Raw genomic sequence first — 25,901 nt, 5'->3', positions numbered from 1 at the left:
CCTGGGGGCCAGCCCGGTGGCACAGTGGTTAAATTCGCACGTTCTGCTTCAGTGGCCTGGGGTTCGCTGATTCGGATCCCGGGTGCGGACATGGGACCGCTTGGCAAAAGCCATGCTGGAGTAGGTGTCCATGTATAAAGTAGAGGAAGATGGACACGGATGTTAGCTCAGGGCCAGTCTTTCTCAGCAAAAAGAGGAGGATTGGCGGCAGATGTTAGCTCAGGGCTAATCTTCCTTAAAAAAAAAAAGAAGAAGTCTGGGGGATAGTTAAGAAACATGGATAATAGATCTAGAGACTCCAACATGAAATAGGAATTCTCTCCTGTTTCATAGAAGAGAGAGAATAAAGAGAAGCCGATAATGAAGAAAAATGGAAAAACCTTTACCAAACCTAAAGAAAAATCTTTAAATTGAAAGGCCATAACATCTCAATGAATCACTCCATAAATTACTTACTAATTACAAAGGGAAAAGCCTGCATCTACATTGGTAAAAGCTGTCCAAAACCACCTTAACCAAGCAATCAATAAGATTTAACTAATGTTATTAGTTATGGGACAAACTGACTCGTGTGCTTTCTGACATAATACACTAGGAAGCACACAATATCACTTCCATAATATTCTTGCCAAAAATATTTACTCTGATTCTAGACATGTGGAAGTAAGACAACTCCAAATTGAAAGACATTCTATGAAACAACTGGCCTGGCCTCTTCATTCAAAAATATCAATGACATGAAGGATGAAAAAAGACAAGGGTGCTATTCTAGATTAAAGGAGAATAAAGAAACATGACAAGCAAATGCAGTGCTTCACCCTTAATTGGAAACTTTGGTTTTAAAAAAGCTACAAGGGACATCATTGGAACAATTGGAGAAATTTGAATGTAGACAATATATTAAATTATAGTATTGTATCAAATTGCATTGAATTATATTTAATCAAAGTTAATTTTTTCTTGGTGTGAAAATTGTTTTGAGGTTATGTGGGAAAACATCCTTGTTCTTTAGAGATGTATGCTGAAGTATTTAGAATAAAGTGTCATTAATGTCTGCAACTTGTTCTTAAACGGTTCATCAAAAACTTATATATGTAATATATGCAAAACATATATATATAAATGAGAGAGAGATTTGAGTGTCAATTATATATACTCTCGCAAATTTAGGAGTCATTTCATAGCTAAAATGTTTAAAGATAACATCCTTAAAGTTTTTCAGACAGCCATAAACAGGCTACATACAAAGCATCCCTGGATTTAGAGAGAAGATGAGGGAAGAATATCACCCAAGTTCTGAGAGAAACTTAGTTTGCACAGAGATTTCTATATCCAGCCAACTAGAATTTAAGTGTGAGCACAAAGAGAGAAAGGGAGAGAAAAGAAAAAGTATTTTCAATCATATAAAGGCTAAGAAATTTTGCATTCCACAGATCTGTGAAATAATCAGTCAAGGATGTGCTCCAACAAAATGAAAACAGAATCCAAGAAAGAGGAAGATATGGAACCCAAGAAACAGTGGTATGCAAAAGTCACGCGTACACAGCATTAGGGATGTGAAACAGTTACAAGAGAAAATCATATTTTACTTTATACTAGTAAAAATGTGTTTGGCAAATGGTTTTATAAGACAAATGAATTATCAAAATTAACTCAAGAAGAGCAAAAATTTCAAATAAACCATGAAACCTGGACAATAATGAGAAAGTAATCATTGATTCATCCCTCATTAAAGATCCAAATCCCAGAAGGTAGTAATTTATAGTTTCAATTGCAGTAGATTAAAAAAATTTTGAAAAAGAACCATGTAGGAGAACTTTCCTTACCAAATACTGAAAGCTTAATAATTAAAATATCATAGAACTGGCACAAGGATAGACAAATAAATAAATATTAAGTAGAATAGTCTTTCCAGAAATAGACCCACATTTATACTGGAACTTCAAAATAGAAAGAACAGTAAAGTCAATAGAAAAAGTCAATAAATGGTGTTGGGGCAATTGGCTCTTCATTTGAACTAAAAATTTAGATCTTTACATCACACCATATGTAAAAATAAACTACAGACGAATTAAAGAGCTGAACATTTTAAAACTGTGTAAGTGTTATAAGAATAGATGAGACATAAATCCAAAAGACATACAAGAAAAGATGAACAGCTTTGATTAAAAAAATATTAATTTATGGAAACATACATTGTAAACAAAATTAAAAGACATGATACATTAAGAGATATAAGCCGTATACATAACAAATGATCAACATCCATTTTACCAAGAGAATCCTTACAAATCTACAAGAAAGACGACCCTATTGTTTAAATGAGCAAATGATATGAATAGAAAATATAGAGAAGAAGAAATACAAGTGGCCAATTAACATATGAAAATAAATCTAATCTCAGTAGTAATAAAGGAAATGAAAATTAAACTGTAATGAGAGATTCTATGTTCCCCCTTCAGATTAGCAAAAATCAAATATTGATGACGGGAAGTTCTGGCAAAGGGGTGGGGAAATGGGTCCTCTCATTCATTGTTGGTGGAAGTGAAGTGTAAATTAGCATAGCCTGTTCAGAGACCAATTTAGCAATATATTGAAATAAAATGTGAGTAGATGCACTGTGTCCCAGTTTTCTACTTCAAAGGATCTGTCCTGTGCAAATACTGGCATACTGTAAGAAAAGAGAACAGTTACCATCTAAATTTCTTACTATGGAATACTACCCATTTATTACAAAGCATGAAATAAATCAAAATGCGCTAAGATGAAAGTCTCTCTAACCATATGAACTTGGCAAAGCGAGTTGTATAACAACGTATATGTATATAATTAATTTTTTTAAATGCTAAATATCTATTGAAATCCTACTATATGTAAGGCTTGGTCTTTGCTACTAGGCTTATAGAATTGAAGAAAACAAAGTTCCTGGCCTCACAGACTTTAAATGTCTAGTTTGGAGATGTGAGATGAGGGTGGGGTTTGGCAGGGCAAATAGTAAACTAGTTAGCAAATACATAGGTGAGATAATTTCTAATAGTGGTAAGCTCTATGAAGGCAATAACAGGCACTGTAGCGGGAAGGGAGGCCCAGCATATAGTCCGTGCTATCAATAAATGAGAGCAATTATCTATTTGCAGAGTACACTTGACCCCCTTATATATTCTGGAATTGAAAACCCGTTAAATTCATATTGATCTCCTCTGTTTTTTAAGACATTTCAGCCAGAAAAGATACAATATGATGAAATTCTGCAGAGATTTTTGTGAACTGATAGAAGCCACTAAACTCCAACTCCAACATCCAAGGTTTTCATTCTTGTTCATCCACGTTAGCAGAGTTAGATCTAGAAGTCACTGAAAAAGAGGGAAAGGAGCATATTACCTGCCATTACAGCTCATAGCCATGTTTCGGGAATATATGACTAGTTATATTACTTTGAAAAAGTTATAGAATGGTATTTGTCTTATATAAGCAGTAGAACTATTACAGGCAGGAAGTATAAATGAAGTGACTGTGGATTGGATTCTATCTTTTTTGCATGTAAACCGTGTCCATATGAGGTGGACAGAGGACTCCAAGAAGGAACATGCACTGTTCTCATTGGAATGAAAGCTTTGCGCTGTATACCGCTGACCACAGGTCAGGGGCTACTGTGCCCCCCAGCCGAGCAAAACCCATAAAGCAGAGAATTCCATCCCTGTGTGAATCTTCCTCCCCCGTCTGCTGTCCAAACTATACTCCATTCTTCAAGGCATTTCAGTCCCACAGGAGTGTAATAGGAGCCATGTGTGCATTCAGATGGCCCTATCCTTCAGAGTTTTGAAAAGCAGGAGGCTGATTTTGGGGAACCCTACTTTTGCTTCTGTCTCAGACCTTAGCTGCTTGCTCAGACTCGCATCCGAGGGCTGACCCTACTCAGAGGTGGGTGGCAAATGGACTGACTGCGTTTGTTGCACTCTACCAGGAGGCACAATGCAAGTGCTTTTAAGAGGTCAATGCCCTCCAACTATGAAATGGTAATATGCTAAATTAGGTGCTTAATTTCCACTCAACAACATAACATAAAATTAGAAAAGCAATTCCATCACCTAGGATCAATGTACATAAAGTACACACTAAAGGATCAAAAGTTCTCATCAGCAAACTTGTGTTTGTGCTTCAGCTGAACATTCAGAGGTCCATTTCTACTACAGGCTGGTGAATGATGTACAGTTAATTACCATTTAATTGCTTGTCTCTTTCTCCTTGTGTTGCTACCATATGGGTTAGAAATTACAGGGAGATTTTTGTTGGTCCCCTTCAGATCAGGAATCCAAGGGAAAAGCTTCACATTAGATTTTACCATAAACATCCATCTTCTTCACAAGTGTGTTTATTTTTTATTTGTTTTTTTAAAAATAAAAAAATGCAAAGACGATCACATCAGGACTAGGGAAACTGAGCTAAGAGGTAACCTGTTGTAGCTGCTGTCTCATGAATATTTGATGATATGGGTTGTAACAATTTCCTAACAACTAGTCTAAAGCTGTAGGTACATAATATAAACAAAATTAGATGGAAGAGTAAAAGAAACAATATAGCTACCCTTTTTACCAGACTATATAATATTATACAACAGCTTTGTAATTATTTGTATCATTTTTTAAAATTGTCTATCTCCTGCACTTTAAGCTTCATTAGACAAAGACTATGTCTTTTTTTCATTTCTATATCTCTAGCTTCAAGCCCAGTAGCTGATACTTAGCTGATACTCAAGAAATATTTGCAAGTGAATGAATGAATGAGTGAATGAGTGAATGACAAAACGAGGTTTAAAACCCAGTTCTCAGGTCTCATAGGCCATTCCCATGATACCAGGATACCCCCCAGCAGATGTGCAGATTTTCAAGGCAGAATAAAAGACATTAACACAGGATACCTGGGGCACAGACTGTAACTCCCGTTTAATTTATATGAATTTATAGCTGAACGAATTTGGAAATTCGTTTCCAGAAAGTATTGATTCATTCACTTGAGATCAGTCATGGTAAATACAAGTCTTAGTGGATTGGCAGTGTATTGTTGTGGATGACTACCCAGTATACGGCACTTTAGTTGATGGCATTTTATGGTCTCAGCAGAGTAAGGCTGGATCTTGATGCCAGGCTCTTTCCTCACAGAAGGATGCACTCAGGGAGAATGGAGAGCCAAGGAAATGGAAGGCAGGTCCGGGATCTCTCTTGCTTCCCAAAGGCCAAGAGAGCCAGTGTCAGAATCAGAGAGAAAGGCAGGAGCTCCCATTCTTTCATCTGGACGTCACCTGCTCCTGGTCCTCTTACCTGCCTCTGCATCTGAGGACCAAAAAGCAGCATGGTTTCACAGGCTGAATCCCGCTCCCAAGCTAACCTGATCTAACTTACAAATTAGAATGGGTTACAAAGCACCAATACCCAAAGACAGGGCCCTTACTTTTTTCTTGAACTTCAGGTTGCATTGACCTCAAGCTGTCTTTCCCAGAATGTTGTAGAAAATGCTGCATACACACACACGTATACATGTATATATAAATTATTTTAGTATTCACAAAGTTATTAAGGTTAATGGAGCATTCGACTCAAAGCACAGCCAACTTTTGCAATGATTTCTTAACCCCTTCTCTTTACCAACACCCCCCGTCTCCCCCATTAGGAAAGGAGCCTGGAGGGGGAACCAAGAGTTTGGATTGCAAAATTGAGGCAAGCGCTGAAACACCTGCTCTAGAGGACTCCTCAACATCCCCCGTAGACATTCAGCAACATTCCTGGCAGGTTTCCACAGACATTGAGAACAGTGAAAGGTAAGTGGAAAGTTACCCTAAATAGACAGCCAACTCTCCTACAGTTAATACTCCTAGGGGCTACACAGAGTCGAGATTTTTCTCTTTCAGACTCAGAAATAGAACTCTCAGAAACCCGAGACGAGGGAAGGTAAGGAGTCCAAGCCCTGTGGTGGAACCATAGCAAAACGTCCAGCAGACGCCGGCTCCCAGGCCTCTGCTGACCCCTCCACCACAGTGTGTCTCCATGGAAATGAAAACAGTGCGCTTCCTTGGAAGGGAGAAAGTTGGATCTACCTACTATCACAGCTCCCCCACTGGACTGGGTCCCAAAATTTCCCTTTGTTTAAGGGAGAAGAACGTGAAATCGGGCAAAGATGCCTCCAGCAGATTCTCAGATTTCAGGAGTATGGAATGGCCTGCTTAGCTGCCAGTCAGGGGCTGAGCATTCTGTCCAGTTCAAACAGCGATTCCCAGAGCTCCCTTTTTCTCTCCCACAATGGAGCTGATGGCCCCTTAGTGGTCAAAGTGAGTTAAGGCATTTGTCTTCACCAGAAGCTCACTGCTGGAGGAGGAGTTTCTTTCTTGAGAAGATGAGATTCCTTTTCATTTGGGAAAAGGGAGCAATAATAATATAATCAGTGCCATGCCTCATCTAGATGTTAAAAATGCCATTCTGTGAGGCAGAAGGATGAGAACGCTGTTTATTGGCCTTCACACTGACATCTTGGCCTTTGCTACTAATGTCCCCAGGGGCCGCACGAAGCGGCTACGTGAATACTGGGCACTTCCACGGAGTGCTCTGCGTGTTTGGGGTTGAGGCATTCACAAGATAATGAACATTTTATTTTTTTATTTTTAGAAATGTAGCACACAATGGGATTTATAGCCATTGTGGTTCTACTTTCAGATTGTAATATAATTCTAAAGCTAATTACCAAATTTCTGTGTTTATATAAAATTGAAGCATGTGGTAATTATGTGCTATTAATAAAACTTGGATTTCGTATAAGCTTGGAAATCCAACAATTCAAACAATAAAGCTGTTTGGCACAGTTTGATAGAACTATAGATAAATGATGGAGTGATTTGTCTTAATTTATAAAATAAGAAAATGTTTTGCTCTATTCCCAGGAAGAAATATCTGCCTTGGTCAGGGCATAATCCATCAGCAAAGCCATTTTCCTCTTCAGAAACCTTGCTCGGCAGCTATATCCAAGCCTTGTAAGCTCATAAGAAAGCAAGCTATGGCTGCAATAACAATAGGAATGCATAGCCCACAGTGTTGGCAGTGTTTCAGTTCTGCTGCAAGTCCAGACTGCGGTCAGAGGTGGTGGGAATGACTGAGAGAAGTAGGCACAGCAGACCCGGTTTGAGAATGCAGCTTCCTCAGTTCTCCCTGCCTCTCTGCCCTAAGAGATCAGTGGGTCTCAAACTGGGCTGCACATTAAAATCACCAGGGGAGTTTTTTTAAAAAACATTGATGCCTGGAGCCCACCATAAACCAACCAAAGCAGACTCTGGTGGGCTGGGTATATGGTGATTCTCCTGTGCCCCGGCGAAGGCTGAGAATTGGTGGTTTCCAGGGAGACCTTGCCTCAGTCTCACATACTGCATCACTAGCCCGTTCCACCTCCCACCCATTCCATCTGCCCTTGAGAACTGTATGTGAAAACAGAATGTACCCCCTGCCCTTCTGGTTATAGAGCCCTGTCCTCCTCACTCCCCCTCCCCTCCTCTCACCTTCCCTCTCTAGAAATACCTTCTGGGGCTTATCAGCACCCCACAGACCTCCCACAACCTCACACCTGTAGGAAAGCATTCTGAGTGTTTTTACAGGTATATTTCTACAGATCCACAAGGCTGCTTTCCACTCCTTTTCCAGTCAGCTATTCCCAAGACTAGAGTTCCTTTTCACATGTTAGTCAGTCCTTGAGGAGGAGACCCCATGGGGTCTCCAGCCTCCACTAAGACAGTGGTCCTCAACCATACTCAACAGAACAGTTGCATTTTGTGAAATGGACTGAGGGGTTTTATATCTAAAATACAGGTGGCTCTCTTTCCTCAAACAGCAGAAGAAAAATAAGTTAGTGGAAATGACTTTCCTCAACTTTAGGATTATCTTCCCCAAAAAACTTTCTTAAAGCCTTGGTATCTGCAATTGCCTGCCTATTCTAGAGTTAACTAAAAGATGTATCTAATTTTTGCTCTTTTAAATGAAATCTACCTGTCCTGGGATTTCAAGAGCGCTAATTTCAGTGGAGAGCCACCTGAACACGTAGGGAACAAGTGTCCCAAGGACTTGAAAAGTCCAACTCACCCCTTACCCCAGATAGAAACCCACTGAGCTGGCTTCCTGCTCTGCAGCTCCGTGGTTTTATGGTCATATGAGACAACGGAGGATGTTAGAGGTATGCAGTGCCTTTCATACATGCCAGTGGCTAGAGGAAGGCCCAGCTGGTGCAGGTGCTTCACTCTCTTTCTTTCATCCACTGTGAAGAGCTCTTCTGTGAAAGTTTCAGAATTTGTCGTACTCTCCCATCATTCCACGTAAGTTTAATAACTATTGGCCCTTGTGAATGCTTGACACCTGTGTTACAGCAAGTTCCAATTTGGGTAATGAGAAACTTTTAAAACCAAGCTGTCAACAGGGAGTGAACCTACACAGCCATGACAGCCGGCTGACCAGAAAGCCTTGAGAACACTATTGCCTGGTATCAGCTTTGCCCAGAGTACCCCTGCCATCCTAGTTGTGTGTCCTTCAGCTCCCCTTGGAAATCTGAAGAACTGTCCTCATTACTGGAGACTCTTCTCTGATCTAGTCAGGTTCCACTGAAGACAGAGACGAGCGCTCCTGCAGCAGAATGCCCTGCGGAAATGTTTGCCAGAGTAGTTCGCATTCCTTCCAGAGCCAACCCATCTCAGATTTTTTTTTTTTCTTATAAAAGCAAAATAAATTCAATACTTGCCCATTGAAAACTAGAGCTAGTACAATTAGGCACAGACTCTTGTCCTTCAGTTGTCTCATAGAACAGACTGAGATTGCATTTCAAAAATTTACAGCTGGTTATTTTTTCTTTTTATCCATTTTACAGAGACATGCGAGAAATGAAAAACCTTTTAAGCAAACTCAGGGAAACTATGCCTTTACCATTGAAAAATCAAGGTGAGTCTTGTCATTTCTCTTTGAGGCAGAAGATGTTTTTAACATGATAACCTTGGGACTTGTTTCTTGAGAAATTAAGGCAAGTTTTTTTACATAAACACTAGAAGGCATTGAGCATACAGTTATCTTTTCCTGAGAAGATATGATAACAAGAATGGAGTCCCTCAGGTGAACACAGTTTTGCTGTGAGGAGAGCTGGGATACACTCAGACCTCAAAACAGACACCTCCTCCACTGGCCCTGTCAATCAAGAGCATTTAGTCGTTGCCCACACTATAGTGGAAAACGCTATACCAGGGGTGGAAAACACAAAAGGACTGAAGACTTGGCCCTTGGCTTTAAGAAGTTTGCAGCCTAATAGAGGAGACTTAAGAATACTTCCAAAGGAAGATTGATCCCTAACATCTAGTTTAGTTATCTAAAGGAAGTAATAATTAACATATATTGAGAACTTATAGTGTGCCACTATGATTCTGCCTCCCATTCCACTGTGTAGGGGTTTTTCCACACCACCAAGCAATTCTCGGATGCCAACTAGGTGTCCTACAATTCAACTGAATTCTGATACTACCTGGAGATAGCATCAGGTCCCACAAGTTAAAGGTTCAGTCCTATAAGACTGCCCACCCTCTCCACCTCAGACACCAACAGCAAGTGAGGTTGTCACCTATGCTTCTGGCCAACTGGCCATAGAGTGCAGGTTCCAATGACCCCCTCCCTCAGTTTGATTAATTTACTAGAGTGGCTCACAGAACTCAGAAACATTTTACTTACTAGATCACCAGTTAATTATTAAAGGATATCTCAGGCACAGCCAGATGGAACTGCTTAGGGAAGGGTATGGGGAAAAGGTGGGGAGCTTGCATCTTCTCTGAGCCCACTCGCCTTAAATCTCCACATGTTCACCAACCCGTCCTTTTGGGTTTTTATGGAGGCTTCATTACATAGGCATGGTTGATTAAATCATCGGCCATTGGCGATTGATTCAACCTCTAGCCCTTCTCCCCTCCCCCCAGAGATTAGACTGAAAGTTCCGCCTAATAACAGGGTTGGTTCTCCTTGCAACCTGCCCCCATCCTCAGGTGTTTTCCAAAAACCACCTCTTTAACATAACAAAAGACGCCCTTATTCCTCTCATCCCTTAGGAAATTCCAAGAGTTTTAGGAGCTCTGTGCCAGGAAAGAGGTCAAAGACCAAATAAATATTTCTTATTACACAATCCTAATATCAGAGCCACTATTCTAAGTACTTTGGATATATTAACTATATTAAATTATTTAATGTCAATAACACTTTTGAGGGAAATGCTAGTAATGTTTCCCATTTACAGGAAATTGAGGCAGGGAGAAGTTAACTAACTTGGCCGAGGTCACACAGACTCTGAGTAGAAAGGCTGGGCTGTGATCCCAGGCAGTCTGTCTCCAGAACTCTCCTTCAGGAGTCCCCACCCTAACACAGAAAGGGAAAGGGGATATTCTCTAGAATGTAAGTTCCAGGAAAGAAGGGGCTTTACGTGCTTCTGTGAACTATAGTGTCTTTAGTACCTAGAGCAATGCCTGGAACCTAGTAGAATAACACCTGGCATGAACCATAGATGTTCCTTAAAACTGTACCCCAACGTAACAGCCACAGGGTCTGAAGATATGTACAAAGGACTAATCATAAGCACTTTCACTATGCATACATGGCCAGAGCAGACTTAAGTGGAGTGTCACCTTCAGAGAGTGGCACATAGATGGTGGGGAAAGTGTTTTTAGCAGTAAGAAAGAGACCCCTCTTGTTTCCTCAGAACAAAGCTAGGTGGGAGGGAGGACAGGGTGCTGTTTGCCTCTGAGTGAGGAGGGAGAGGATTTGGCAGCAGAGCTGGCGCCTCTTGGCTCAGGGAGCAGCGTGGCAGAAGGTGGAGAGGTGGAAGTGAGAACACCAGATGAAAGGGCTGAGTTGTAGTGTGGCCTGAGCTGCATGGGATGGAGGCAGGGTGTCAGAAAATAAGAGGCAGGGGATGTGGTACATCAGGTAATTTGAGGCACCCCCTGAAGGTCCTGGTGACTAACTGGCTTGAGCCATGGGTATAGTGTTTTGGAGACCTTGTAGTGTTTTAAGAAAGCAGTGTTTTATTGCAGCGCATTCTGGTGACAAGAGCCATTTGACCACACCATGCAAGTTTGTTGCAAGAAATAAGCATGGTGGTTAGGACCAGGGACTTTGGATTAAGGCTAGCCTTGCGTTCAAATGCTGGCTCTGCCACTTACCAGCTTTATGTCCCAGAACAAGTTAACTTCGGGAAATTTGCATTTTCTCGTCCCTGAAAAAAAACATAATAGTATAACCTACCTTAGAGGGTTGTTGTAAGGATTAAACGAAGCAACACATGTCATATGTCTACTACTGACCTTAAGAGAGCAAACGCTAACAACTGCTTTAGTATTGTTGTTGTTGTTGTTGTTGTTATTCACCAGCTGTCCCACCCAACCTAGTTCTGGAAAACTCCCTATCATCATCAAATAGAACAATCCCGGCTACCACCCACTCTGAAGCAGACTGTGTATAGTGTCCAGGAAAGACTGGCCTTGAGCCCCCAGCTAAGAACATTGGTCCCTGTGATTTTCAATTTGGGGCTCATGTCTGGAGCTATCCTCAGCTTCTTATGTTTGACACTCTACCCCCATCAGCACCACGTGGGCCTCTTGCTCATTCATCTGCACAGAAGGATGGCTGCCTAGGGTCCCCAGTCTGAATTTCATGTGTGCCACATAGCCTCTATTCTAAATCAAACCATCCAAACGTTCCCTCTCCCTTTAGTGAAACTTCATCTAACAGTTTTGAACCAGGCATTAATGGAAAGACAGAAATTTTATTTTACTTACTTAGGACATTTTTATAATCATATGAAGTATGATAAAAATATTTTGTCTAACTTTGTATTACTTCTATAAGCAGAAAAAATAATTAAAATTTTTAAAACATTTTTAAAGTATAATAGTAGTAATTAAAGAGAGATACTATGAATAAAAACATGAGCAGAAAAGGAATGGTTATCCAGATAAATGATACCCAGGACTTGAACTCTGAATCCCTTTGGAGAATGAAAAGGAAAAAGCTAAGAGATGCGAGGACTTCTTCAGGAGGGAGTAATGCAGTAGGATTTTAACTAATTAAAAAATTGAGGTGAAGTTTTGAGGGAAATTCAGGTTTCTTCATGTGGGGGAAAAAATGGGAACCATTACCATGTGACCATACATCTCTGTTCACTACATGTTTAATGTACCCACAGCATGATGTCACTAGGAGCTGACCAGTGGACACAGGGAGGTGTGAGTCTTGGCCCTAGGGTGTGAGAAAGCCTGAGGGAAGGAGAGCAGGTCTTGGGGTCCCTCCCAGAACATTTGTTAGCAGATATGTATGGTACCATTTTAATGAACAAATCAGCCAGATTCCTCTCTCTGACTGCGTATACTGAGATAGACTGTAAGGGCTTTCCCATGACCTTCCGGAATTCTTTTCAGGTGACTCATCTGTTATACAGGTCTGTGTTAATATGGAAGTGATATGGGGTAAAATTCTGAAAAATATATTTCAGTTCTTTTCCGTAGGACCTTATAGTTAAAACATAATTCTAACTGGATGAAAACCATTATAGAAAGCCATCTGTTTTCTTTCTGGCTTCTTATTTCCTTTCTCTTTTTATTCCATTTACATGTGTGTTTGAAGCAGAGAGGAAAAAAGGGAAAAGATAACACACCTGGTCCCCATTTTTCCTACCTCAAACACTGACCATGTGAAAATCCTGCCAGGCAAGTGCTGGGGAAGCCTACACTGGAAATGCTCATGTTCCCCCATTCACCAGGCTCCATCCTTGTCCTCAACTCAGAAACTATCCCACATTTATTTTAGCATTTAAAAATTTAACCATGTCTTCTCTCTTCCTACCACAATCAAAACTTGACTCAACAACAGTTTGCTATAAATTGATTTTCAGTGGCAAATAACAGAAGGTGGCCAAGAGCAGGAATTTTAATCGTTAGTGATTATGCTTTCATTTTTAGACAGGGCCTTTTCTTCTCCATCTTTCCAGTTTAAGACTGGAGACAAGGAAGTGCACAAAAGAAGAGTTAGCCGCCCTTGTTCTTCCACGGCTCCATGGCAGCCTCCCGACAATGTCCGGGTCTCCTGGCTCTCAGCCTACTGTTATTTCCACTGCTCCAGCGCCTCTCCTGTCCTACATTCTGGGTCACTGGTGGTGCTGTAGGGAGCTTCATTAATTATGATAGTCTTGCTGTGTCAAATGGATTACAAATGGAACCACCTGTAGAGAGCCCGCAAGGTTACTGACAAAGGGTAAAAGGAGATTGGAAAGTGAAGGACAAGCCTCTTCTAAATGCATGCTGTAATCAAACAAATCAAATCCGCAGAAATAAAATAAGCCTGAAAGACAGTTTCACCTCTTTCAAACTTCTGACTTAATGAATGCTGTGGGATCTGTTGGCACATTCACTCTTGCCTAGAATTCAGTTGTTTGTACCATGCATTAGCATCAGTCTGAAGTGGATCAGTCAGGAATTGGATCTGTTCTAGAATGGGTCACCTCCTGTAGACAATTCTACTCCAGACTAAACTGAGTTCAGGAACAGTTCCCCAGACTCATACCCCCAATTCGGTCCTATCTGGACCTCCGTATCCAGAACCAGCCTAGCCACGTCAGGCAGAAGAGTTCTCCGATATCTGGCTGAAGAACACTGGGCGGTTATGCCACCTGCTAACCTGGAGACAAGCTTTTAGGTCCTTCCCCCAGGGCCTCATATAAAACTTTCTGTGCTTCAGGCTAGTGTCTGAATGTTACTCTGAGCAGTTTTTACTCCAGCAACCTCATATCCTTTGTAATTTCTGCAGCCTTTTGTCTAGGATTCACTATGACATAATCCCTCTTTCTCCTCCAGTCTAATCCACACATCACTGATCACACACCAGTTTCTTAAGGCATTACTCTGATTATGTTGAGCCCCTATTCACAAATGTTAAATGTCTACCCATTGTCTACTGAAGGAAAGATAGACTTCTCACCCTAGCATCCACTGTCCCCACCATCATCCAACATGTGATGGTCACCTATGATGTGCCAAGTCCTGTGTCAGGTGCTGGGGGTATCTCTCCCCTAGAGGCTCTCCATCTCAACAGAACAAATTGAAAGAATCACCTGGGAAGCTTTTTTAAATGACATATGCCTCCCCTTGCAAAGATTGTGATGGGGTCTTCAGGGTAGGGTGTGTGAATTCTGGAAACAACTAACACACACACACATACACAATTGGAAAGACGGAGAAATTAGTGCTTAGAATATAACAGTGCTGTAATAGTTAGACACAGGTTGCTACAGGGGCATATTGGATTCTCACCTAGCCAGATTTGATTTGTAAGGTGAGGGGGCGGTATTGAGAATTGCTTTTTGGGAAGCATCTGAGCTGAGATTTTTTAGGATGAATCAGAGTTAGCCAAAGAAAGAGATGGAAAAAAGATAGTCTAGGCAGGAGATTCTGGATATGTGAAGGCATGTGGGGCGATGAAAGAGTGGGGCATTTTGATGAACTACAAACACTTCATTAGTTAGAAAAGTGGTTAGAAAAGAGGCTTAGGAGAGAGAGTAGAGAGGTAGCTGGCCCTATATCATTAAGGCACCCGTAAACCATGTTAAGAGGTTTGGACTTTATCCTGAAGCCATTGGAGGGATTCAGTTAAGAGGCAAATGTAATAATCCAGGTGAGAAATGCTTAAGATCTGACCAGAATCCAGGGAGTTGGAGAAGAACATACGGCCAGTCGGATGAAGTACATAAGAGAGAAGGCAGAATCAAAGATGAAACCCAGGGTCAGACTTGGAAACCAGAACAAATCATGGTGTCATTCACTAAGTTAGAGAGAACAGAGGAGGAGCAGTAGAAGTAGAGGATGATTGAAGCTCTGGACATGAGGGGACTCCAAGAGCATTCTCAGTGATTAATAATGGATATATAAGTCTTGTGCTGAGGTGAGACATGTGAGCTGGGAGGACTGGGAATACAGCTTTAAGCATCATCAGCATAATGGCAATTGAAACCCTAAGAATGGTTGAGATGACCCAAGGAGAGTGTGCATAGAGAAGAGCCCTGGAATACCAAAATTTAAAGTTTTAGGAAAAAGGAGAGCAGTTTACAAAGGGGACTGAGGAGAAAACCAGAGAAGCATTATGAAATATATCAAAGAAAGTTGCAAGGAAGGAATGGCTAATAGCTCAGGGCAGTCAAACTAGATAAGAACTGAAACTGTCCAAGGGATTTGGCAACAAGGCAGTCACTGGTTGTGCTGGCAAAGCAGCTTACTTGGAATTTTGGGCCTGGAAGCCTAGTTAGGAGGGTTGGGGAGTAAGTGGGAGATGAAGAGCTGGGGCAGCAAGGGTACATTTATCAAGACTTTTGTAAAGAGTTGCTTACAGATGGTAGATAGGGTTGGAACCAAATAATGTGCAAAGGACTATAGCAGTTGTTTATAGAAGGGATGGAAGCACAAAGGAATGCAGATGCATGGAGCAGTCAGAAAAGACTTTGCAGGGAAAAACATGCTTAAGCTAATCTTGAAGAAGGAGGGACTGGCATTTGTCTAAGAAGGAAGGACTTTTCTGGAAAAAGAAATGGTGTGTGTAAAGGCAGGGAGGCAAGAGAAGATATAGCCATATTTAGAGAATTCTAAGTAGTTCTGTTTTGTACTATCCCCTCCTTCATATGCCCTTCATTCCAGCCAGACTGGACTGTTTACTTGGACCCAAAATGAGGCTGCCTTTGACCTCCATGTCTTTGTTTACACTGCTCTGTTCATCCAGAACACCTTCCCACCCCTCTCCCCCTCCTCACCAAATGTCCAAGTTTTCCTCACCCTTGTGGCCCAGCATGAATGCCAAGGCCTCCATGAATCTGTTGTGAACATCTTCTGCCTTCTCCTCCAGATGGGAATAATTTCCCCGTCTGGGAATTCTTGTAGCATTGTATTAGTATCTCTCTTATGGTGTTCCTAATGAAGCCTTAGTTACTCAAGGAGAGATCCTTGAGGCCAAGAAACATCTTTCTATTGGGACCCATCTGGTATTACCTTCAGCACCTGACACAGAGCCTTGTACTTAGCAGGCCTTTGGTGTTCAGTGGTTCTCAAAGTGTGGACTCAGGACCAGCAGCATCAACAGGTCTGGGAACTTGTAAGAAATGCAAATTCTCTGGTCCCACCTCAGACCCACTGATCCAGAAACTCTGGAGGTGGGGCCAGCAGTCTGTGCTTTAACAAGCCCTCAGATGATGCTGATGCAGCTAATGTTTGAGAAGCGCTGGGTTAGCTGAAGGTCTCCTCTTTTTCTTTTTTTTTTGGAATAGAAATTTGCAACCGCTGTTCCACTATGAGCACTTCCCTTGAGTTTATCTGAGAAGAGCTTTAAACTCAAACACTCTGTTCATTATTTGAAAACTCATTTCCTCATTTCCATGTCCTTCTGTTTATTAACATCTATGTAAGAAATCTTTTATTAGCAAAAGAAATTTGAACACTAGGGAAATGGTATTCTTGTGTTTTAGGGGACTCAAGCATCACTGGGTGTAGTAGCATCCAAGAATTAAACAGGGAATCACTGAGGTTTGAACTTACCGATGGCTAATTTCCTACGCTCCTCTTCTTTCTCTTTCTCCTATGCATTCCTTCCTCCTCTTCCCTTTCTCACTTTTCATTTTCACATTTAAAAGTGTCCTAGGTTACAGTTCTCTGAGAGTATGCACTTTGGAGAAAAGATGCTATAAACATCTCCAACATTTGCGATAAAAATCAAAGATTTCCCAACAAGTTCAGGTGGGTTAGCCCAGAAAGTTCAGAATGACTGGGGACGCATTTCCATTTCGCTCCTATTCTTTCAGCAGCCCATCACTTCAGAGAAAGGATTTCAATCAATGTGGAAAGACATCTTTCCTTGGAGTTAAAATTCACTTCAAACCATTCTGGGTATATTTACTGCTGGGTGAATTTCGGCATTTACTGCAGGTGTCAGCTTCCTGTGGTGTAAAAAGCTGCTCTGAATTTATGCCGAGAAGTTTTGAGCTTTTGTGTCGCCTCAGCCCGAGGTGATGATCAGATGAGCTCTGGGCTAGGCAAAGGTGTCACAAAAGCTCACAAACATGGCTCAAACCAGCGGTAGTCCTTAATGGGCAGCCTGTCCTTTGCTTAACATATGAGCACTTTCTCATCAATTCTAACACTCACTATTCACTTGAGAATGCTGTGTGTGTGTGCATGCATGTGTGCATACAGCACTCACAAGTGAACATATATATATATATACACACACACACATATATGTGAAAAGAAGGCTGAGTGAGGAGAATTTCAATAGCACAAAAGACTTTTTAATTTACTGTAATGAATGCACAAGTACAAGGGTCAGCCTTGATACAAATCTCATAATACCTGTATGCTTTTAATATACACGAAAAAGAGAGAATGGGAGCAAACATGCCACCACAGCATATGCATACCACAACACACACATACATACTTCCTTTGAATATACAACATTGCAGTAGTGGGAATAATACACATCAGAATTGCATTTTATAATATATAAATACCAGTTAGGTCACTTCCCCAGTCTCTTAAATGTTTGGGGAAAAAGAAGGATATATGAGAATTGAGGAAATAGATCTTCCAAGTCTTAAAGAAATAGAAATAAGATTTTTCTCCTCCTATAAATATCTTCATAGTTTTGATGATTCTGTTCCAAGGAAGCATTGAATTCCAGGGCTTTAGGAAGTGTAGTCAGCATCCAAAGAGATATCAAGAGGTAAAATTCTTTACACTTCAGAGTCTGCTGTATCTTTGCCTTTTTATCCAGTTAGGTTAAGTTCATTGATCATTTGCTGGTTAAACAAATGAGTCCTAAAAAATGATGAGAAAGTGAGTAATCGTTTCTTTCTGTTCCAAATATATCATGCTCCAGCTCTGAAAGATTCTCCTGAGAAATCAGGCTCATATATAGTATCTGACATTGCTTTCAGTGTCATAACTATTTGGGACAAGTTTAACTATAAAAGAGTGATGTCCTATTTTTAGTCTCAAAATGTTGACATCTAGATTATAGTGAATTCCTTTTCACTATGAAAGGACAAAGAGAGTCCTCTTTTTCTCCATGTAAGCAAAATATGAGTTTTAAAAGAGAATTTCAATCTGTAGAGCCTAGAAGAGTGGACTGTTTGATTAATTGGATGTGCCACCTGATTTTTCTCTGGCCCCGACTCACTGCTTCATCTGAATGTATAACATAGAGCACCATTCCAAGGAGCGTGGTCAACTTGGTGGGTGATGCTAATTTACAAATAAGCATGACACATGTGAGCCTTTGGGGAAGGGGAGGAAAAGCCCAGTCACTTGGATGACACAATTTATGTAAGAGGACTGGAAAGCCGGGACTCATTTTTGTTCCTGACAGTTTCCTGAGTGTCTAGGCTCAGGAATCAAGAAAACCAACCCCCATGTACAAACCAGTCTTATTGAGGTGGGGCATGTTCTTTTCTATACCCATCTCTTCCTCTAACTCCTGATACTGAGCTCTTTCCCAAGGTCTTGTATCCTCAAAGTTAGGATGGAAAAGGAGGGAGGCTCTTCACTCCACTCTAGGAGGGCAGTGCAACTAGTCCAGGCAGAATTTAGGTCCACAGCAGTTTCCAGAGCCAACAGCCATAGGGTCGCCCCTAGCTCCAGCCTGACCATGTCCTAGCACTGCCCTACTTGGCAATTTCCAGGTTATTTCCTTCTGGTCTTTCTCCAGCCTCTAGCACACAGACTGACCAGTTCTACTCCAACAGGTTGTTTCTACCTACCCTCTCTTTTGGACTGTACTGTTTCTTAAAAACCCAGCTCATTGAACCAGATGTGGTTTACCAGTTTATTTCTTCCTCTACTTGTCGTCATGCTGAAAATTTCAAACCAAAACTTATGAGTTCAACAGCTAGCAATGTTCTCTGAATGCCCTTGTGTAAAGAAATGTATGGAAAGTGCTAGGGAAGGACACATTGAGGAATAGTTGAAACTTCTTCCTGAGGCATAAAGTAGGTGAGTGGAGGCAATGGTCCTATGTAAAGGAAAAGAGTTAATAATAGCTATATTCACTGAGTGCTTCCTCTATACTAAGCTCCAACATCACCACCCAAGCTAAATGTTTTTCATAGATTATTTCATTTAATGCTCATCTAAGGTATTATTAAATTCTGTTTTACAGAAGGGGAAACTGAAGCTTAGTGAGTTTAAGTTCCATGTTGAAAGCCACAGAGCTAGTAAATAGCAGAGGCAAGTTTAGAAAAGAAGCTCACCTTACTCTTACGCGTGGGCTCTTTCTAAGAAGCTATACTTCTCTCAGCTGAAAGATTGCCCAGAAGCAGTTTGAATTTAGTTCTAAGCAGTAGTTCTCAACTGTGGGCTATTTACCCCTCCTCCAAGGAACATTTGGCCACATCTGGGGACATTCTTGGTTGTCACAACTGGTGGGAAAGTGCTACTGGCATCTAGTGACTAGAGGCCAGGCATGCTGCTAAACATCCTACAAGGCTCAGGACAGCCCCAAACAACCCAGAATTATTTGGTCCAAAATGGCAATACTGCTGAGGTTAACAAAGCCTTGATTCAAACAAGGGTGCATTTTTAAAGCCAATTCATAAAAAGCAGGTGATTTTGTCTGTACCTCACTCATCTGTACTTTCTGTCCCGTCACAGATGACAGCAGCCTTCTAAATCTGACTCCCTACCCCCTGGGTAGAAGACGGAAGAGAAGGTTCTTTGGGCTGTGTTGTCTCGTCTCAAGCTAGGCGATTCCTCCTGGAAACCCACCATTGGGAAGACCTGAAAATATCACAGAACCCAAGGACCTCCAGTCAGCCGCACCACAGTTATTGGGTTTTGACTATGTTTTCTATGCTTCCTTATTGCTTTGATCCGCCTCCCCTGCCCTCTTAAATGATTTTACATTTGAAAGCAGCTGCTGTCAAGAAAAAAAAAAGATTCAAAAAGCAGGCTGTTTTTAAAAATATTTTTAAAGCTGACATTGTGCATGTCTGCTCCAAACCATACCATGACAGAAGCAAGAATTATGATTTTTAAATTACTTAGAGGTTTTTTTTAAATGAATTATACAGAGAAAAATTATTTCATGTATGATAGTATATCTATAGCTCTTGCTGATCTCATGTTAACAATTTATCATATATGAAATAAGTCTTTAAACATAGAAACCTATTTAAAACTGCAAAACTGTGTTCAAAAATCCAATCTATCAATATCATTAGAAATAATATTATAATCAATCATATACCACTTCACCTATTGCTTTCTCTGCACTCATTTACATTTAGTCTTCCATTCTGTCAGAATCTAACAGCTTCAACATAAGAATATCTTAATTTATAATGCAACAAAACCATATATGAAAAGTATTTAAATTTTGTAAATACACAATAACCCTAATACCTTCGTACCATGCATATGGGCAACTAATTTCCTTTTGATCCAATGTTGTCTTTTTCAGCTTCTTGAAGAGTGAAGTAATCCAGTTAGGAAATGGTGTAGTACCATATCCAATTACCCTCAAATGTAAAATTGAATATTCTCACATTTTGTTCTAATTGAAATCTGAAGCATGATGTCTGCACATCAGCGTAGTGTTAAATCTTATAGGGCATGCTGGAATTAGCTCAGATCGTAAAAATATTTAACATTTTACATTGTTAATAAAATCTTTTTAGTTAAGCTAAGCTTGTCTCATTTTAGATGACTATGCAGATATGACTTTTCCAATGTGTACTTGGTGTCTTGTCTTATGCTTAGAATCTTGACAGCAGGACACATAAGCAATACTATATTTTAGAAAGGAGGAAACCACACGCTTTGTTTTTTGGCTCACAGATTTGTTGTGATCTTCCTCCACTAAACTTGTAACATGGTACAAATTTTGTTATATTTTCCCTTGTTCTTCCTTTGGCCCATTTCCCAGACAGAATTTCCCATGGGGTGAGAAATCAGACCTTTGGACTTCTCTTGTTTTCCATAAACTGAAAAATCCTAAAGTCAGACACGAGGCGCAACTATCTAGGACAATAAAAGGATGAGGTAGATGCCTATAAGTGGTTTATCCAGGATGCATCTTTAGTCCCAACCCCATAGTTTCTCAGTACTTATATGCACAGGCGTTTATATGCCCACCAATGTTTTGACCTAAAAAGTAAATATGTTAAAGCTTTTAGCTTTAGTGAAGATGAAGAGAGGTAGAAATGAACTACCAGAATAATTATTGTATTAGGTTGAATTATATGAAATTGCTGATATTTGACTGTTTTGACCTACAAAAATGACAATTTCATATAGTTCAACCTAATATCTGATGTTTGTGGAAATTATACTTGGAATTGTCTTCTGGCTTTTTTGATTGAAAGTGAAGGACTAAAGGGTTGGAAGAGATCTCAAAAGGCTATGCAGGTCTCTATTTACATTATACCAGCTGGTTTTTAGCCTTATTCTTGGAGTCCAGAGTTGTGTTCCAATGAACTGGTAATTAACTAATGCATGGTTATAGGGATGCTTGACTTTTATAAGAAGTACCCTTGAAAGTTTATGAAAAAAAAAAAACAATTTTCTAAATCAAATATTTGTAAAAACAGTTTGTGGGAATATGCTATTTAAAGACACCTAGGGTAAATATTCCCTTGCAAGGCAGGTAACCACTTCCAGATTTACCTGGTCTGCAAACCCTGATTTTTGTAAATCAGGTTTGATTAAAGCTTAATATCCTTTCCTGAATGTGGTTCATTTTCATCCCCTGAGGTTAAATCACTTCAGGTTCATTGTTTTAGAAATTATAAAGCAGCCCAATTTGGCACGCTCTCAGCTCCTGTCTCTGCCCTCTCCCACCCTTCCACTATATTGAACCCTTAGCTTCAAATTAGTTCCTACTAATCCATGCAAAGTTATGAACTGATAAGCCCAACCTTGGTGTTCAGCACGTTATTCTTAATGCCTGAGCTAAATCACTTCTGCTTGGTTAATTTGTGCTCACTCTCGCCTTAGTCTCAGTGTGAAAGTAACACTTACCTTCTGTGCAATGTCCTTTGTACAACTGAAGACTGTTAATAAATTCAGGTCTCACCTCCGTGTCTGGGAGGGCTATAGTAGCTATCCATGGAGATGGGAATTTGTCTAATTCCCTTGCTGGGCTTTCCATAGCTAAGGTAAATAAATGCAGCCACCTTATCTTTTATTCATAGTGCCTGTTTCCCAGCCTTTGATCAGTTTTGTAGTTCCTGTGGACACACTCCAAGATTTATAGATCTTCTTTCACTAGCAGGTCCTAAAGTTAAATTTAGTGCTCAAAGTCTAATAACCTACACTGGCTCATGGTTGCAATAGGTAATTCACCGTCTCCCATTTGATATGCCAATGCATCTCTTTAGGAGCTGACCCCACCCTCCTCTCACCTACCAAAGGACTTTCTCAGGTGTAGTTCCATGGCATTTGGTTCTACTGTCTTGGCTTCCTGCTGGTAGTTTGCTCTCAGATTAGCAATAACCCTGAGGTGAAACAGAAAAGGATGCGAACTTTTTCTGGCACACAATCATCCATTTTACCACCATATTTTTAATACCCCACGTTGATTTTTTTTTTCAGATTGTAGAGGCAATATAAGTTCTTTGTGGGAAATCTGAAAAATACTACCAAATATAAAGAAAATAAAAATCACCTGAATCCCACCACAATCATATTCTTTCAAACCACAATTCCAGGCTTTACATCAGTTAGTGGCTGGGCCCAAAGGCACTTTTGGATAAAGTATGTAAAGAAATGCCTCAAGGCCAAGGTGTCACTTTAAAAAATCTGTCCACTAATGTTTTGCACACATCTAGGAACGGATTCACTGCACACTTCTGGTTGCACCATTGTTCAGGGGTGCAAAGAGGACTTTAGAACTAGCACGGCCTTGATACCTCCTCTACTGAAAGCTCTTGAGGAAGCTCTAAAATCCTGCCAGATCATTTTGTTCCTCAGCGCTTTTATAACAGTTGGGATACTTACTGTTTGGCAATACTGCCACCTACTGAAAGCTGGGCTTTAGAGTGAGATGGGAAAACGAATACACAGAGGATAAAAGCATCTAATTTCTTTTAGACAGCAAACAATGCCAGATTAACAATGATCCCACATGGAATTTCAGACTCTGGAAGTCTCAAAGTTGAAAGGATTAAAGATATCATCCAGACTAACTCCCACCCCCATACACATACCTAAGCAATGCCTATCATTTCTTTGTGTTCTAGAACATCACCAAATGTAAAATGCTCAACTTTCAGGTAAATATAGATAGGATGAGAAAAAGCAGTGATGCTGTTAGCCTAGAATAAATCACTAAAATTGAATATAAAGTCCAGAAATAAACCCAAGAACACAGAAGAATTGGGATGACATTTCAAATCTGGGAGAAAGCCTGGCTTATTAAGTAAGTTATATTGGAATAACTGGTTAGCCATTTGTTGGGGGAAATATTAGATCTATACCTCATAACTTTCATCAAAATAAATTCTAGGTGAAGTAAAGATTTAAATGGTAAAGCACATAAATAAACATATAAAAGGACTAGCAGGCAATATTAATGAATGTTTATGTAATTTTACTGTGGACAAAAGGCTTTCTAAGCATGACACCAAAGGAAGAAACCACAATGGAAAAGATGGATGGATTTGACCAATTAAAAATGCAAAACTCCTATACAGTAAAAAATAACAAACCAAATTAAGAGAAAACAAAATTTGAAATACATGCAACAAAGAGTATAGGTCTCTGATATATGTCAAGAGCTTAAACTCCATTACCTTTGGGAAGTTTCTATGATCTACAGCCCCCTTCCCAGCCAAGTGTTCCCATTTCATTCTTTCCTCATTGTGCTTTTTTCATTATTGCTTGTTTAATAGTCTATCTCCACTAAACTGGAAGTTCAAGAAGGCCACAACCATGCCCATTCTGCTAACTGTCATATCCTCAAATCTAACACAGTGCTAGATGCAAAGCAAACACTGAAAACATGTTTACTGAATGAGTGAGTAATGAATGCATGAGTAAATGACATTTTATGACTCAAAAAGAATCAAACTTTCCAGTAGAAAATTGAGCCAAGAACAAAGACTGGCAATGTACCATAAATTAAAATAATGCACTAATAATAAGTATGAAAATATTTGAAAATACTAGTAATCAAAAAATGTGAATTATTATGATAACTCCTTTTTATGTATCAGAAAGGCAAAGGGTATAAAGAATTAAAGTTTCCAGGGACAGCAAGGAAGTGTGGAAATAAACATTCTCTCACAAAGTCAACAAGAGTGTAAATTCATTTGACCCTTCTGGAAAATATTTTGGCAATATAGTTTTAGTGTATGCCAAGTAATTCCACTTTAGGGAAATTCTCTTTAAACGGATCAGAAAAAAATGAACTAAGAAACCTTCATTCATTGTTCAAAAAGTATATGCAGGAAAGAAAGCTTACAGCAGCATTATTTGGAGGAATGGAAAAAATGTAAATAAGCCTACAGTATAGTGTTGGTTAAATATAGTAAAACCTTTCAATGGAATACTGTGCACCAGTTAAGAATAAGCACCATATGTATATTTATTGAAATGAACAAGCTATATTGTTAAATGAAAAAGGAAGTTACAGAATATCTATAGTGTGATCTCATTTAAAATATATATATATATACACGTGTGCATTAGAGTTGGAAAGGATATTTGCTAAAATGTTAACAGCATTTATCTCTGGGAGGTGAGATTTGGAGCAATTATATTTTCTTTTTGCATATCTGTAATTTCTGATATTTCCACAATGAGCATGTAGTATCTGTATAATTTTTTCAGGGAATAAAGAACAATGTTCACAATATGTATTAAATGAAAAACACATGTTATAAAACAGTATGTATAGTATGACACAATATTTGTAAAAAAGAAAATTATATATAAATATATCTATGTATGTATATATATATGCATAAGAAAGCTAGAAGGACATACACTAAAATGTTAATAGTAGTTATTTATAGGTAGTGGGATTATGGGTGATTATTTTTTCTTTTTGCTTTTCTGTGTTTTCTAATTTTTCTACAATGAATATGTATTACTTGTGTAATAAAAACTAATAATAAAAGTTTTAAAAAAAAATGAAAAAGTGAAAGGGATGTGGTGACTCACCTTGGCCCTCATCCTCCCCACCTCCCCACCCCCTTTACTTAGTCCTTATCTTCAAAATGTGGGCAGTGGGGATACGGAGAGAAAACACCAGGGCGCCATCACTTGTGAAGGTAAAACAGGGAGAGACAGACAAAGTGGGGTGGGGAGGAGGCAGGGGGATGGGAGGAAGAGAGGGAGAGGGTAAGAGAGAGAGAGAATTAAGTGAAAGCGAAGTCATAGAGGAGGATTAAAAGAGGCTTTGGAAACTTGTTCACTAACAATAGCTTATAGCTTATCGTCTTTAAATTTAGCTCAGTTTTCCTAATAGCTACGACAAAAAAAAAATACATTGAGTTAAATAATTTTATTTTCTAGTAAAAGGAAGTTATATACAGGTCAGGAGAGACATCTAGGAATTAAATTCTGACAGGAATGTACCCTGAGAAGTTTTTCTAAAGGCAAGCTGTTGCAGTCCAGCTAGTTGTCAAGGGCTGTACAGAACAGCCTGGAGTTACGCAGACTTTTGTGTGAGTCTCAGACGTATTGCAACCAAGTACACAACTATGGCTAGCCGTTCCAATATCCATTCTCTCCTTTCTTCCTTTAGTAACAGAGACCCCAAATTTCAGTAAGACATGGGCCACCTAAGGTGAAGACTCCACAGGCTTCGTTGGTTCTGGGTGTG

General features: G+C 39.9%; 1 protein-coding gene across 4 annotated transcripts in view; it reads left to right on the top strand.

The window, feature by feature from the left end:
• RGS7BP (regulator of G protein signaling 7 binding protein) overlaps positions 1 to 23,823 on the top strand; it is a 101,475-nt gene extending 77,652 nt beyond the window's left edge. For all 4 annotated transcript variants that reach the window (XM_014848512.3, XM_070519596.1, XM_070519597.1 and 1 more), the window contains 3 exons: positions 5,668 to 5,815; positions 8,890 to 8,960; positions 19,727 to 23,823. In XM_014848512.3, coding sequence (XP_014703998.1) covers positions 5,668 to 5,815; positions 8,890 to 8,960; positions 19,727 to 19,818 — 311 coding nt within the window. In that variant the 3' untranslated portion in view covers positions 19,819 to 23,823. The remainder of the gene's footprint in view (positions 1 to 5,667; positions 5,816 to 8,889; positions 8,961 to 19,726) is intronic.
• The last annotated feature ends 2,078 nt before the right edge of the window (positions 23,824 to 25,901 follow it).

Source organism: Equus asinus, chromosome 10 (genome assembly GCF_041296235.1).
Source record: "Equus asinus isolate D_3611 breed Donkey chromosome 10, EquAss-T2T_v2, whole genome shotgun sequence".
NCBI classification, from domain to species: Eukaryota; Metazoa; Chordata; class Mammalia; order Perissodactyla; family Equidae; genus Equus; species Equus asinus.
The sequence above is the reverse complement of the archived record's forward strand: the minus strand, read 5'-3'. Positions and strand labels throughout refer to the sequence as shown.